This window comes from Chaetodon auriga, chromosome 3 (assembly GCF_051107435.1).
Source record: "Chaetodon auriga isolate fChaAug3 chromosome 3, fChaAug3.hap1, whole genome shotgun sequence".
NCBI classification, from domain to species: Eukaryota; Metazoa; Chordata; class Actinopteri; order Chaetodontiformes; family Chaetodontidae; genus Chaetodon; species Chaetodon auriga.
Genome location: NC_135076.1, coordinates 1,555,175 through 1,567,825, shown reverse-complemented (window position 1 = coordinate 1,567,825; position 12,651 = coordinate 1,555,175). Strand labels below are relative to the sequence as shown.

Sequence of the window (12,651 nt, the reverse complement as noted above, 5' to 3'; positions counted from 1 at the left end):
CAGGCTGTTCCACAATCGGGGTCCATAATAACTAAAAGCCGCCTCCCCGTGTGTTTTAGTTCTTACTTTTGGAATGGTTAAGAGGCCAGTGCCGGAGGACCTCAGGGTCCACGAGGGTTGGTAGGGTAAAAGTAGGTCAGATAAATAAGAAGGCCCAAGACCGTCAAGACATTTAAAAACTAATAAAAGAACCATAAAATCTATCCTGAAACGCACGGGGAGCCAATGCCGCGATTTTAAAACTTTCACCGCCATGCAGAGAAAAACTCCTCTATTGGATTCAGGAAGGGGCTGTAGGGTGGAAGAAAAACCTTGATGAAGCGCTAGTTGTTGGTGAACCACTCATGAATCAGGACAGCATGGTGAAAACTCACATTGTCCCAAACTATGACATATATTGGATGCACTATTTGCTGATCCAGCTTTTCACGTTCAGTCATAATGTCCTGTAGACCACCCAGAAATATCAGGAGATGTTCGGTGTTATATGGCCCCAGGTTTGCATGACGGTGGAGAACCCCCCAGTTACTTGTGGCTGCACAAAGGGTGACATTGCCACCATGCTGGCCAGGGACTTCCACAATGGCACGTTGACCAATTATCTTCCTGCCTCTGTGGCTCCTTTTCGCCAGATTGAACCCTGTTTCATCTATTACAATGTATTCATGGGGCCTTTCCATGGAATCCAGTTCAAACACTCTCTATGAAAATAGATAAAAAGTACTTTAGTACAGCAAGTGACACAGAAAGACAGACTTAGGCAATAGTGTATTTTCAGTATGCACTCCAGATTTACATACATTACAATATAGTTTACTGTACTGTAAAAGTAACAACGCAACTACTAGCCTACAGTAACAGTCGGCCTGTGAGCACAGAATTGTACTCAGAGTGTGTGTAGGTTACACTTACTTGCACATACTGATATCTTACATCTTTGACTCTTGCAGAGTTGTGCTCAAAGGATACTCTGTACACTTGTGTCATGCTAATTCTGTTGCATTAGAGGACACGGTCAATAGTTGACAGAGACACACTGTTGATTCCATCAGAGTTGACACTGTCTTTAATCACTCTCTGCTGGATTTCACAGAGTCAGGTGGCATTATTTTGAAGGACCATGTCAACAATCCGTGCTTCTTGTTGTTGGGAGAAAAGAGCAGTCCTTCCACCCTCATTTGGTCATCTTTCAATTCTACAAAGGGGAAAATGCACTTACGGACGTATACAGGCAGTAAAAATAGTATTGTAATGAACATTACAGCACTTACAGTACAGTATTCTGTATGTCAAATGTTGCACAACAAGAAACAATCACCTGTTCTCTTCTCTGAATGTCCCGATGATGCTGGCCACAAAGAATCTGCTCAAATTAGGCTGGACTCTTTCTCCTGCTTCTCTCATTGTCATACCATGAACAAGAACATGGTGTACAATAATTGCCCGAATTTCATCAGTGATGATTGTCTCGTCTCGTCTCGTCTCGTCTCGTCTCGTCTTGTCTTCCTTGGCCCCTTCCTCGTCCCCTTCCTCCTTGTCCACCACCTCTCATACAAACTCCTCTGCCTCTCTGTATGTTTCTATCCATTTAGTCGGGGAGCCAAAGTCTCAAAAGCTCAATAAAATGGTTTGAACCTGACATGGTCTGCCATACTTTTTATTTGTGTTTTTTCTGTTCACTCAGACCCTCAGAAACAATAATTGGAGGGTCTGCTCTGCCGGAAATATCATGAAAAAAAATTGTGGCCATTTTAGTGTATGCACCCTTTATTTTTTATTGGAAAAATGTGAAAAATGATTTTTTTCCTCAAATCCTCAGTGGGTTGGGTAGGCTATCAATAAATGCATTCCAGATACACAGAACACATGTGCTGACAACATCCACAGAAAAAATAACTCTTAAAACACATTTCTACATGATTTTGCATCAATTTAATGCAAAAAATTTAGGCGTTTTTTCACTTTTTTCCAATATTTTCATCTTTACTTCACTGGCAATCAACTATTCCCCCAAGTTATGACATCAGTCAATATGCCATTCTTTTCACCAAACAGTATACTCATTCCACAGAAAAAATTGTAAAAATCCAACCAAAATCATTGGATCTGTGATGATTTCACTACTAGTTGGTGATCAACAGGCTGAGAACTTCAATAGAATTTTAGGCTACTCTCAAAATTCCAGAAGACATGCTGGGTATTTAACATGGTTGTTAATGTCCACATTATTAAACATCATGGCCTAGGCATCTTTTTAATTTCAACATAACCCTGCTTTCCCAGTGGAAAAGTGTCAGGGGGCAGGACAGGGGATACAATGTTAGAAGTTGACACACTGACAGGAGATTTAGGGGAACTAACTAAAGGAATGTCAAGAGTAGAACCACCATTAACTTCCACTTCACATGCCAGCCTTGGTGTGGTGTGTCTTGCTGGGATCCTTAGCATTTCCTCTTCCTGAATACTCTCTATGTAGGAGTTGACAGGACCACTAAGGCTGACATAGTGATCCCCATGCCCTTCTGCAATGTGACCAAGAACCAATGTGGGCATTTCCTGATCTTATCCTTCAGTGGGTGAAATAATTGAGGTCGCATCTATGCCAAGAGTTGAAACAACTAGAAACTGAGTGTGAAAACATTTGAGCAGCTTGTTGGAGAGTGATGTGATCTCCAAAAGTCCCAGCCTCACCCATGTTGTTTACGTAGTCATCCCAATTACCATCTACAAAGGAAGACAATGGTGTACCATCAACGGCAAAAGGATTTGCAGCCAAATCTGACACAATCTCCTACCTTAAAGTTGCTGGTGAACTGAAGATTCCCAGGTTTGCCAGCTGATCAGCCATAGCTGCAAACTGGCAGTTTCCTTCTAGGAGAGGATCAAGCTGGAATGTCATTCCAGAAGAAATGAAGGATTCAACATGGTCTTGGTGGGTATAAGAAATGAGAAAGTTTTTTCTTGTCTTCTTCTCATGGCCGTTAAACTGAAAATTTTTCTTTGTACATTTTTCCCCACTACGTGTGATACTGGTAATGTCAGCCACTGAAAACCATCTCTCTTGGATACCATCTGGTGTTTGATATTGAACCTTGTACTTGGACAACTTCAGATTTCTTTTCACAATGGTGCCAGGCACAACAGCATGCTTCTTGGTGACACGATATTTAGTGTCCTTTATTTTTACCAAAATCTCTTCATTGACACGGTATATTGAGACTGGTGTGGATCCCAAGCTTTTGAGGATTAGTCTCTCCATGCATTTTTTGTTTGCTTGACGTGCTCTTTGCCTAATCATTGATCGTCTCTGGTCAAATGATTTCCGCTGTCTCCTGGTAGGTAAAGCGCTTCTGAAATCACCTGGATGGGTCTCTCTTTCCACCTCCGAAAGATCACAGTCCAGAGGTTGCATGACATTATTGCTTTTTCTGCCATAGTAGACCTGAAAAGGTGAAGCCCAGTGCAGTGTCTTCTTTGGGTCTTCATTCAGTACTCTGGCGTAGACTGGTAAATGGCTTACCCAATTCACTCCTTCGCGCTCTAGGTTTAGCAGGTCGTACAATATCTTTTTACGCAATGATCGATGCATGCGCTCTACTTTTCCTTGACTCTGTGAGTGGTAAGGGGAGCTTTGAATGATCTTCACTTTAAGGGATTGCATGAGTTTGCTCACAGCACCATGGAACTCTTTACCTTGGTCATGTTGTATTGTTTTCGGAGGCCCGTGTTCATTGTAGATCAAATTCAAGTGGTTGGCTATTTCACTGCTACTTTTCCCCTTCAGTGGTTTAAGCCAGACATATCTACTGAAGACATCTTGCACCGTTAGAATGTATCTGTATGTGGTTTTGCCATACCATACTTTCTATTTATTCATATCCACAAGATCAATCTGGTGTCTGGTCTGTACCTCTTTGGCCTTGATTGGCTTCAGGATAGGTTTGTTCAAAAATCTGGCCTGAAGGTGTTGGTAGCGTTTGGATGCATCTAGAACACCTCGAATCCTGTCCTCACTAATGCCTGTGTAGTGCTCTCTAAGCAGCACCTTGAGTTTTCTTGCCCCAGAGCCTTTTGTATGCTCTAAGCTTTTCATCACAAGTGTTGGGATAGAGCCTTTCTGAACAACAACCATCCCATTGAAAAGGAGAGTGAGGCCATCTTCGTCCAAGGAAAACTTGTCTCTGTTCCTCCAAAACCTGACTATCGCATTCCGTTGTACTCTTGTTCGACTTGCAACTGGAACATTGAACTCTCCTTTCAGCAGTTTCAGAATCACGTCATAGCTCTCCTCATCCATTGGTTGTTGACCATGGCCCATGCACATGGGCAAGAAGGCCAGGAGCAAAAAACCCCCAAGCCTCATTGCAATAATTCTGTGAAATGAATGTTTTATGTCAATACGTTTAATCTCTTGTGTCTCAATGCAAACTTTTCAAAAATGTTTTAAAATCTGAATTAAACAATGCACATTTGTGCAGCTTTAATCTTATTTATTACACCTTACTCTTTTATCAAACCACTTTAACCTTTTTGAACTTTTCCTTTCATCTTTTTAAAGCACTTTTAATAACAATGTTAACCAAATATGAACTTTTTTAAACCATAAATTATTCACTATTTATTTAATAAGAAAGGATTCTTAGCAGGGTTACACCGACATAACACATAATAATTATTAATTAATGGTAAGACTATCGCTGCACTTAATTAATGTCTAATTAGCATGTACAATGGGGTCAATAACAAAAATCTAGCATTTAGTCTACCACTTTATCATCATATTCTATCAAACTATTTTCTGATAGACATCTTAAGCCAGTGGTTCCCAAACACCAAGACTGGTAGGCCTACCAAGGGTGCTACAAGCTGCAGAGAGAGAATGAAAAAATATATAATTTGTTTTGTCTAATTTAAACTTCGGATAGTCACATGGTCAATAAAACTGATAAATTTTCAATTTTATTTCAATTGAAAATTGAAAAAACATATAAAGCCTACCATTACCCAACTATTATCAAACGTTATCACAGAAATCTGAAGGTATTGATGCTGAGACATTGCATACTCACTTACCAAGTGGTCACATAAAGGGAGAAATGTCTCTCTTGGCTAGCCACCACCTGAAAGAGACCCTGATCGTGTTCTCCCTTGCAGGCCCTCTAGTGGCCAGGATGCCGGTGTCCAAGATGAATTAATACATCAAAAGCATCAAGCATCATTTATACAATAAAGTGAGATATATATATATATATATATATATATATATATATATATACACACACACACACACACACACACACACAATATAGTGATATATATATATATATATATATATATATATATATATATATATATATATAAAATAAATAAAATATATAAAAAAATATATAAATTTATATATATATATATATAAAAAATCGTATCTCTCTCTCTCTCTCTCTCTCTATATATATATATATATATATATATATATATATATATATATATATATAGAAAAAACCCAAAAGTTAAAAAATAACCAAGTCAGTTGTCATTATGTTTTGTCATTTTTATGCTGACATTTTTATTAAACCTGTACTTATAGAGGTAAATCTCATGGTATGTCAGCTGACCACTATCACTTGACATAGGCTAGAGGAAGATGGTAAATGGTCCGTATTTATATAGCGCTTTACTATACCTGAAACGATACCCAAAGCGCTTTACATTATACATCACATTCACCCAGTCACACACTGATGGCGGAAGAGCTGCCATGCAAGATGCTAACCACGACCCATCAGGAGCGGTTAGGGGTTCGGTGTCTTGCAAGATCCCAGCAACCCTCCGGTTACAAGACGGCCACTCTACCCACTGAGCCATGCCGCCCCGTCATTCAAAGTGATATAATAACCATTTATGAGTGGATATATTTACGTCAAATGTTAAATAATGTGTTGGTTTTATGAATACTAATGCATACCCTCGTCAAATGAAGTCTTACTTAAATTTGTTTTGTTGGTTTGTGGTTGTTTACACATGGTAGTGATTCGTTGGAAAACTGTGGAGAGCGAAGTATGTTTAGGGAAGCAATAGTTATTCTCTTGTTTCAAAGTCAGTGTATTTAACAGTCTTAGATTCTCAAAACACAAAATATAGACCTCTTTATTACATTATCTGTCAAGCTTTACATTATCATTTTTTTAAAAAAAAGACCCACCTGAAAATGTAATAAATCTCCAATAATGTAATAAAGTATTACATTATCGGTAAAATGTTATTACAATATCAGTCAGAATATTTTATTACATTATTGGTCAAGTTATTACATTATTGGGTTTTATTAGATTGATTAAGTGCAAATTTTATTACATTTTCAGGCGTTATCACATTTTCAGTAAATTATTACATTATTGGGTGCTACAAGGATGTTTGCTCACATTGCATACTCTGTACAAATTCTGCATCACAAACGGGCTGTAGTGGTTGCGACTGACACAGATGTGATCATGATGTGCATGTACTACATCACACACATGGATGGGCTGCAGGAGCCGTGGGTGAAGACAATGGATATCTTCCTACCTGTTCATGCCATCACAGAAGCTCTGTCGGGGAAGTATGATGTCGCAGCTTCAGATCTTTCATCCCTTCTCCTCAGCACTTACATACTTACTGGATGTGACACAGTGAGCTATCTGTACAGAAGAGGAAAAAAGCGGGCCTACACAACTGCTATTAAACACCTGACAGACCTTCTGCCGCTGTGCAGGTATGGTGACCCTGAGGGGGGCATCTTTTGTCGCGCTGATGTATAACCCACCCTTCTGGTCTTGTTTGCTGTCTCCTCAGGTGGTGATGGTAAATTATGTTGTTCTGTTAAAGTTGTAATAGTTGTCATCTGAGGCAATGAAATAATAAAAGCCATTTTGCTGTATTATATTTCTTGTGTGACACCTTACCATTGGGAAAGCAGGGTTATGTTGAAATTAAAAAGATGCCTAGGCCATGATGTTTAATAATGTGGACATTAACAACCATGTTAAATATCCAGCATGTCTTCTGGAATTTTGAGAGTAGCCTAAAATTCTATTGAAGTTCTCAGCCTGTTGATCACCAACTAGTAGTGAAATCATCACAGATCCAATGATTTTGGTTGGATTTTTACAATTTTTTCTGTGGAATGAGTATACTGTTTGGTGAAAAGAATGGCATATTGACTGATGTCATAACTTGGGGGAATAGTTGATTGCCAGTGAAGTAAAGATGAAAATATTGGAAAAAAGTGAAAAAAACGCCTAAATTTTTTGCATTAAATTGATGCAAAATCATGTAGAAATGTGTTAAGAGTTATTTTTTCAGTGGATGTTGTCAGCACATGTGTTCTGTGCATCTGGAATGCATTTATTGATAGCCTACCCAACCCACTGAGGATTTGAGGAAAAAAATCATTTTTCACATTTTTCCGATAAAAAATAAAGGGTGCATACACTAAAATGGCCACAATTTTTTTTCATGATATTTCTGGCAGAGCAGACCCTCCAATTATTGTCTCTGAGGGTCTGAGTTAACAGAAAAAACACAAATAAAAAGTATGGCAGACCATGTCAGGTTCAACCCGTTTTTGAGACTTTGGCTCCCCGACTAATTGTAGATGAAAGCACATGTGCCACTTGTTCCCTCTGAACTGGCTTTTATCCTGCCCAGTTTGTCTGATCACATCATTAGAAACATGTGTGTTCACTTTTGAGTTGTGTGTAAAAGATGACAGCTGTGTTGGAGTTGTGTTCACATTTTGCTGCCAGTGTTTAAAATTTTGCAACACAAGTGTATCACGGTGTGAAATGTGTTTAGTGACTTAGAATGTGTTTACGGTTTTGCAAAAAAGAGCAGATGAGTTTTTGCAAATTGAGTCTAAGTGCCTGAACAGTGTTTAAGGTTTGTCTCTGATTGGCTAATTGGCTGGAGTGTGAGCCAATCCACAGCTCTTCTGGAGCTCACAGGTGGCAGCCAGTCTTCCACTTGCACTCACCTGCAGGACAAAGGGAGGAGGGTGAGAGCGAGAGAGAGAGACAGGCACACACAACTCTATACGCGTAACAATCACTCACAAACTAATAATTTTACAGCACTGTTTCTGCTGAACGAGTGAACCACTTGAACGTAGTTATCTAGGGGATATTAAACTCAACATTCACATATAACGCATGAACGTTCATTTCTCAAACCTAAAATAAACCTAAAATATACCTGAACCTCTTAATTACCACATTAGTTGAACAAATTAACTGAGTGAAAGTTTCTGACAAAGATATAAAAATGTGGAGAACCAGCATAAACCATGCTTACCTTGCAGTAGCAAAAGCAAGATTTTTAAAGTGAGATGGCAGCCCCCATAGAGTATGCCTGATCAAACTGCGGTGTCCTTTAAGAAACAAAACAGCTATTACAGCTACTTTAACAGCGCAACCGCGACCCCTTGTGATCACATTCAGGCCACTGCCATACAAATACATTTGGAGACTGTGAAATGTGAAATCTAATATCATGAAGGAATAGAGAGGATATTGGTAATCATAATTTGATTAGGATTTTGAAAATGTGTTTCTCGAACCTTCCTTGGTATACATCGAAACTGTAGCTTTAAAGTTATGCGAGCAACACTACGTCATCAAACATTGACGGAAGTAGGTCGGTCACATGCTGTGGAATGCTCCAGATTAACATGGCTTCCAGCGTGAAAATGTTCGAGGCTGCGAGACAGCTGCACAGAAATTCGGCCTTTATTGTGAAAACAAACTGGACCGGGGCGTATCGCCGGTCCCATCTGACTGGCACATCAGCCCCGAGTCGCCTCCAGCCGCCACGGCTTTACAGCAGCACCAGGACCTCACATAAAACATGCACCAACCGCTTCTCTTATGTTCAAGTCACCGCAACGGGGGCAACTGGCTGCAGGCTGACCGCCAGATTACACCGGTGGATGCGGGTGGGGGCCGCTCTACACGGCCAAACAGATCTCCTCACACCGACCTGTCGACCCTACATGATTCTGGACAGGATGTTCGGGAACCGAGCAAGCGGCGCAAGCTTTTCAGGTGAGGACGGCGGGGAAAGTACAGGCTCTGGTGGAGAAGAGTCTGGTGGAGATGGGGGAGTGCCTTACAACGGACCTCAGATGACGGCTCTTACCCCCATGATGGTCCCAGAGGTGTTTCCCAATGTGCCCCTGATCGCTGTAAGCAGGAACCCAGTGTTTCCACGCTTCATCAAAATCATAGAGGTGAGATGATGTTCAATGACACGAGGATGATGCAATCATACAGCAACAACACTGTTTGGATGCAGGGTGTTTTTTTTTTCCTGTCGTAGTGCTATAGACTCTAGTTGGTATTGGTACTCAGATTAAGTCTGCCTAGTCCTGCAATGGAAGAAAAATTTGTGGGAATCTCATCGTTGTGTGTTGCACTGTCCCTTTAGAGCAGGCATGTCCAAACTGTTCCACAAAGGGCCGAGTGGCTGAAGGTTTTCTTTCCAACCAAGCAGCAGCACACCAGACTTGACTCATTTCATCAGCTGATCTCAGTCTTCAGAGAGCTGATTGGTCAGACTTCGTGCTCTTGATTGGTTGGAGGAAAAACCTGCAGCCACATGGCCCTTTGTGGAATAGTTTGGACATGCCTGCTTTAGAGGGACTTTGAAGCTGGCCTCCACACTGCATCACCATTGTAAAGCTCTGTCGACAAACTGTTAGTCAGAACACGAAGGAAGGAAGGCCTGTAATGGACAGTCTTGTTTTTCTGTAGTATCTTTGGCTTGGTCAAGTCTCAGAAAATAACCCTGATGATGGCACAGTGATTCATGGTGGTCCTTTCATATTTCCAGAATGACCTCAAAGTCTCCATCTTTTAGAAAACCCATGCAGAGGATGATTACAGAACATTATATACAGGGGTAAATGTGATATTGCAGGCAAAAACCAAAGCTCTGAGGAATATGTTTTCAAGTTCTGTGCATGCGTGTGTGATGCACTCCTTTGTAGTGGCACACCATTTTGAGATTATCAGCATTGGCCAGTGCCTGTGCTCACAAGCCTGATTAAACAAATAACGTCTGCAAACACATGAGAAACACACTTCTTAATTTAAAATATTTTTCTGTGGTCAAGTGAATAGTACATTAGTGTTAAATGAATGTTTACTGGGACCAAAACAAAGAGTTGCCCTGGGTGCTCCTGTATGCACTAACATTGTTTTATTTATTTTGTAGTTGTTTACCTAAGTTTCTAGTATCTAAGTTCTAAGTTTAATTGTTTCTCATTTGATATTGTTATCAAATTGTTGTTTTCTTTGTATTGGCCATTGGCCACCCTGCTCTCTAAATATTTGCGTCAGCCATTGAAAAACCCATATTGGTTGACCACTATTTGTTTGTATTCCTGTTAGGTAAAGAACAAAGCATTGATGGAGCTGCTGAGGAGGAAGGTTCGTCTGGCTCAGCCGTATGCAGGAGTCTTCTTGAAGAAAGATGATAAGTATGTCTGAAAACTAGAAAGTCGACTCCAAAAGCGCTGTATAAATGTGTCTATTTACCATGATATCTCATTGCTCTGCAAGAATGAATGACAGTAAGATGCATGCTCTTGATTAATCTTACTGGTTTTTACCTGATGGTTAAACTTTATGTAATCAGGATAGCTGCTGTCCTTTAATGTAATGTAAACTGAACATTTTTTGTTGTTACTGCTTCACAATAAAAGCTTTCCATCCATGTGCAATGGGGTGCTTTTATTTTGAAGGGGCCTCAGAAATGCAAAGTATTTGTCACTGAAATTAGTGGTGCTGAATGAGAGGTATTTTTTTTTAATCCATATTGGTTTACACAACAGGACATGGATTTATTTTGTGATATTTGGTATTCAAATTATTGTTAAATATGTGCAATGTGTTTAATCAATGACTGTCTGTAGTACTCAGCGAAATGCCCTAAAAACTTGACATACTGCATCCTGTCCATGTCTATATTTTGGTTTTAATGAGTGTTTCTGTCTCTTGCAGTAATGAGTCAGATGTGGTGGAGTCTCTGGATGCCATCTACTCAACAGGGACATTTGTTCAGATTCATGAGATGCAGGACCTTGGAGACAAGCTGAGGATGATTGTCATGGGGCACCGCAGGTTAGAAAAACGATTGGTGCTGATGGATGAGAATTTTTGGGTAAAGGGTGTAGTGATTGGTTGAAGTGAACATCTATAGACTCTGCTCTCCATTGCACACTGTTGCCTCTATCTTGTTTTGACTTCTGCTACATATGTATGTATACTGTCTTCTGTTAGGATCCAGATCACAAGACAGCTGGAGGTGGAGCTTGAAGAGTCAGCAACATCCCCTGTGTGTTCAGAGTCTGAGGCAGAGTCCCAACCCAAACCTCCACCGAGACGCAAAGCCAAACGTAGCCGCAAGGACCAACCAGGTTCTCTGACAGAGCAGCTGGAGGACAGGGTCTGTAATGTGATTCTCACTTGCCTCACCTGTAGCCTTCTACACATGCTGTCAGTCAGTAGCCCCCAAGCATCACACAGACAAAAACTTAAGCAGATAATACAACTTATCAACACCATCACCATCTTCTGGACCTCCATCCATCATGGTCGCAAACAGCCAGCTTTCACTGTGTGGTCATGATTTTTTTCAGGATTCTGTGTTTGACCCAGTTCTAGCTCTGTTGGTAGTAAGTCAGCACACATTGATTTGGACTTGGGTTCTGTTTAGGTATATTTATTCAATTAACATTGGGACACTGAGTGAATGAACCACAACACACATTGAAGTCAGAACACAAGACTGGAATAGCAACCAAGCAAAGTAGGCTACTGCCCTGGGGCCTCAGATCCTCAATGGTCCTGAAATTATTTGAATTTGATTAATGAATTTAATTTATTGCATGTTATTGCAAATTAAATGACTAATAGAAAACCTGGAGCCCGGGTAGACCTATTGCAGTGTAGGACTACAGGTTGGGTTCTTGATCGCTCGGTAATGTTTGCTGAAGCTTGTGTAGTGTTCTGGCAATTTTGTACTAAAAAGCACAGAGTCGTTCGTTGTCTTTCTGTGAGTTTATTCTGACACCTGCAGACAGACTCCTTTCTTGCTGTCTCGAGTGTGAGATGACAAGAAAGAGCCCGGAGCAGGAGAAGTTTCTTGTCTCGTCTGGGTCTTCCTCGGGGCCTCCTCCCAGTGGGGCATGCCTGGAACGCCTCCCTCGGGAGGTGTCCAGGGGGCATCCGGTAGAGATGCCCGAGCCACCTCAGCTGGCTCCTCTCAATGTGGAGGAGCAGCGACTCTACTCCAAGCTCCTCCCGGGTGACAGAGCTTGTCACCCTATCTCTAAGGGAGCGCCCTGCCACCCTGCGGAGGAAACTCATTTCAGCCGCTTGTATCCGGGACCTCGTTCTTTCGGTCATGACCCAAAGTTCATGACCATAGATGAGGGTAGGAGCGTAGATTGACCGGTAAATCGAGAGCTTCACCTTTCGGCTCAGCTCCTTCTTCACCACGACGGACCGATACAGCGACCGCATTACTGCTGCCGCTGCACCGATCCGCCTGTCAATCTCACGCTCCATTCTTCCCTCATTCGTGAACAAGATCCCAAGATACTTAAACTCCTCC

General features: G+C 41.0%; 1 protein-coding gene across 2 annotated transcripts in view; it reads left to right on the top strand.

Moving 5' to 3' along the window:
* The window catches only part of lonp1 (lon peptidase 1, mitochondrial), a 55,595-nt gene that overhangs the window by 1,219 nt on the left and 41,725 nt on the right, over positions 1–12,651 (top strand). The window contains exons 2-5 of one of the 2 annotated variants that reach the window (XM_076722470.1): positions 8,910–9,262; positions 10,425–10,513; positions 11,037–11,156; positions 11,316–11,481. In XM_076722470.1, coding sequence (XP_076578585.1) covers positions 8,910–9,262; positions 10,425–10,513; positions 11,037–11,156; positions 11,316–11,481 — 728 coding nt within the window. Of the gene's footprint in view, positions 1–8,692; positions 9,263–10,424; positions 10,514–11,036; positions 11,157–11,315; positions 11,482–12,651 lie in introns of those variants that run through there. The other variant, XM_076722463.1, reaches the window with a different exon arrangement.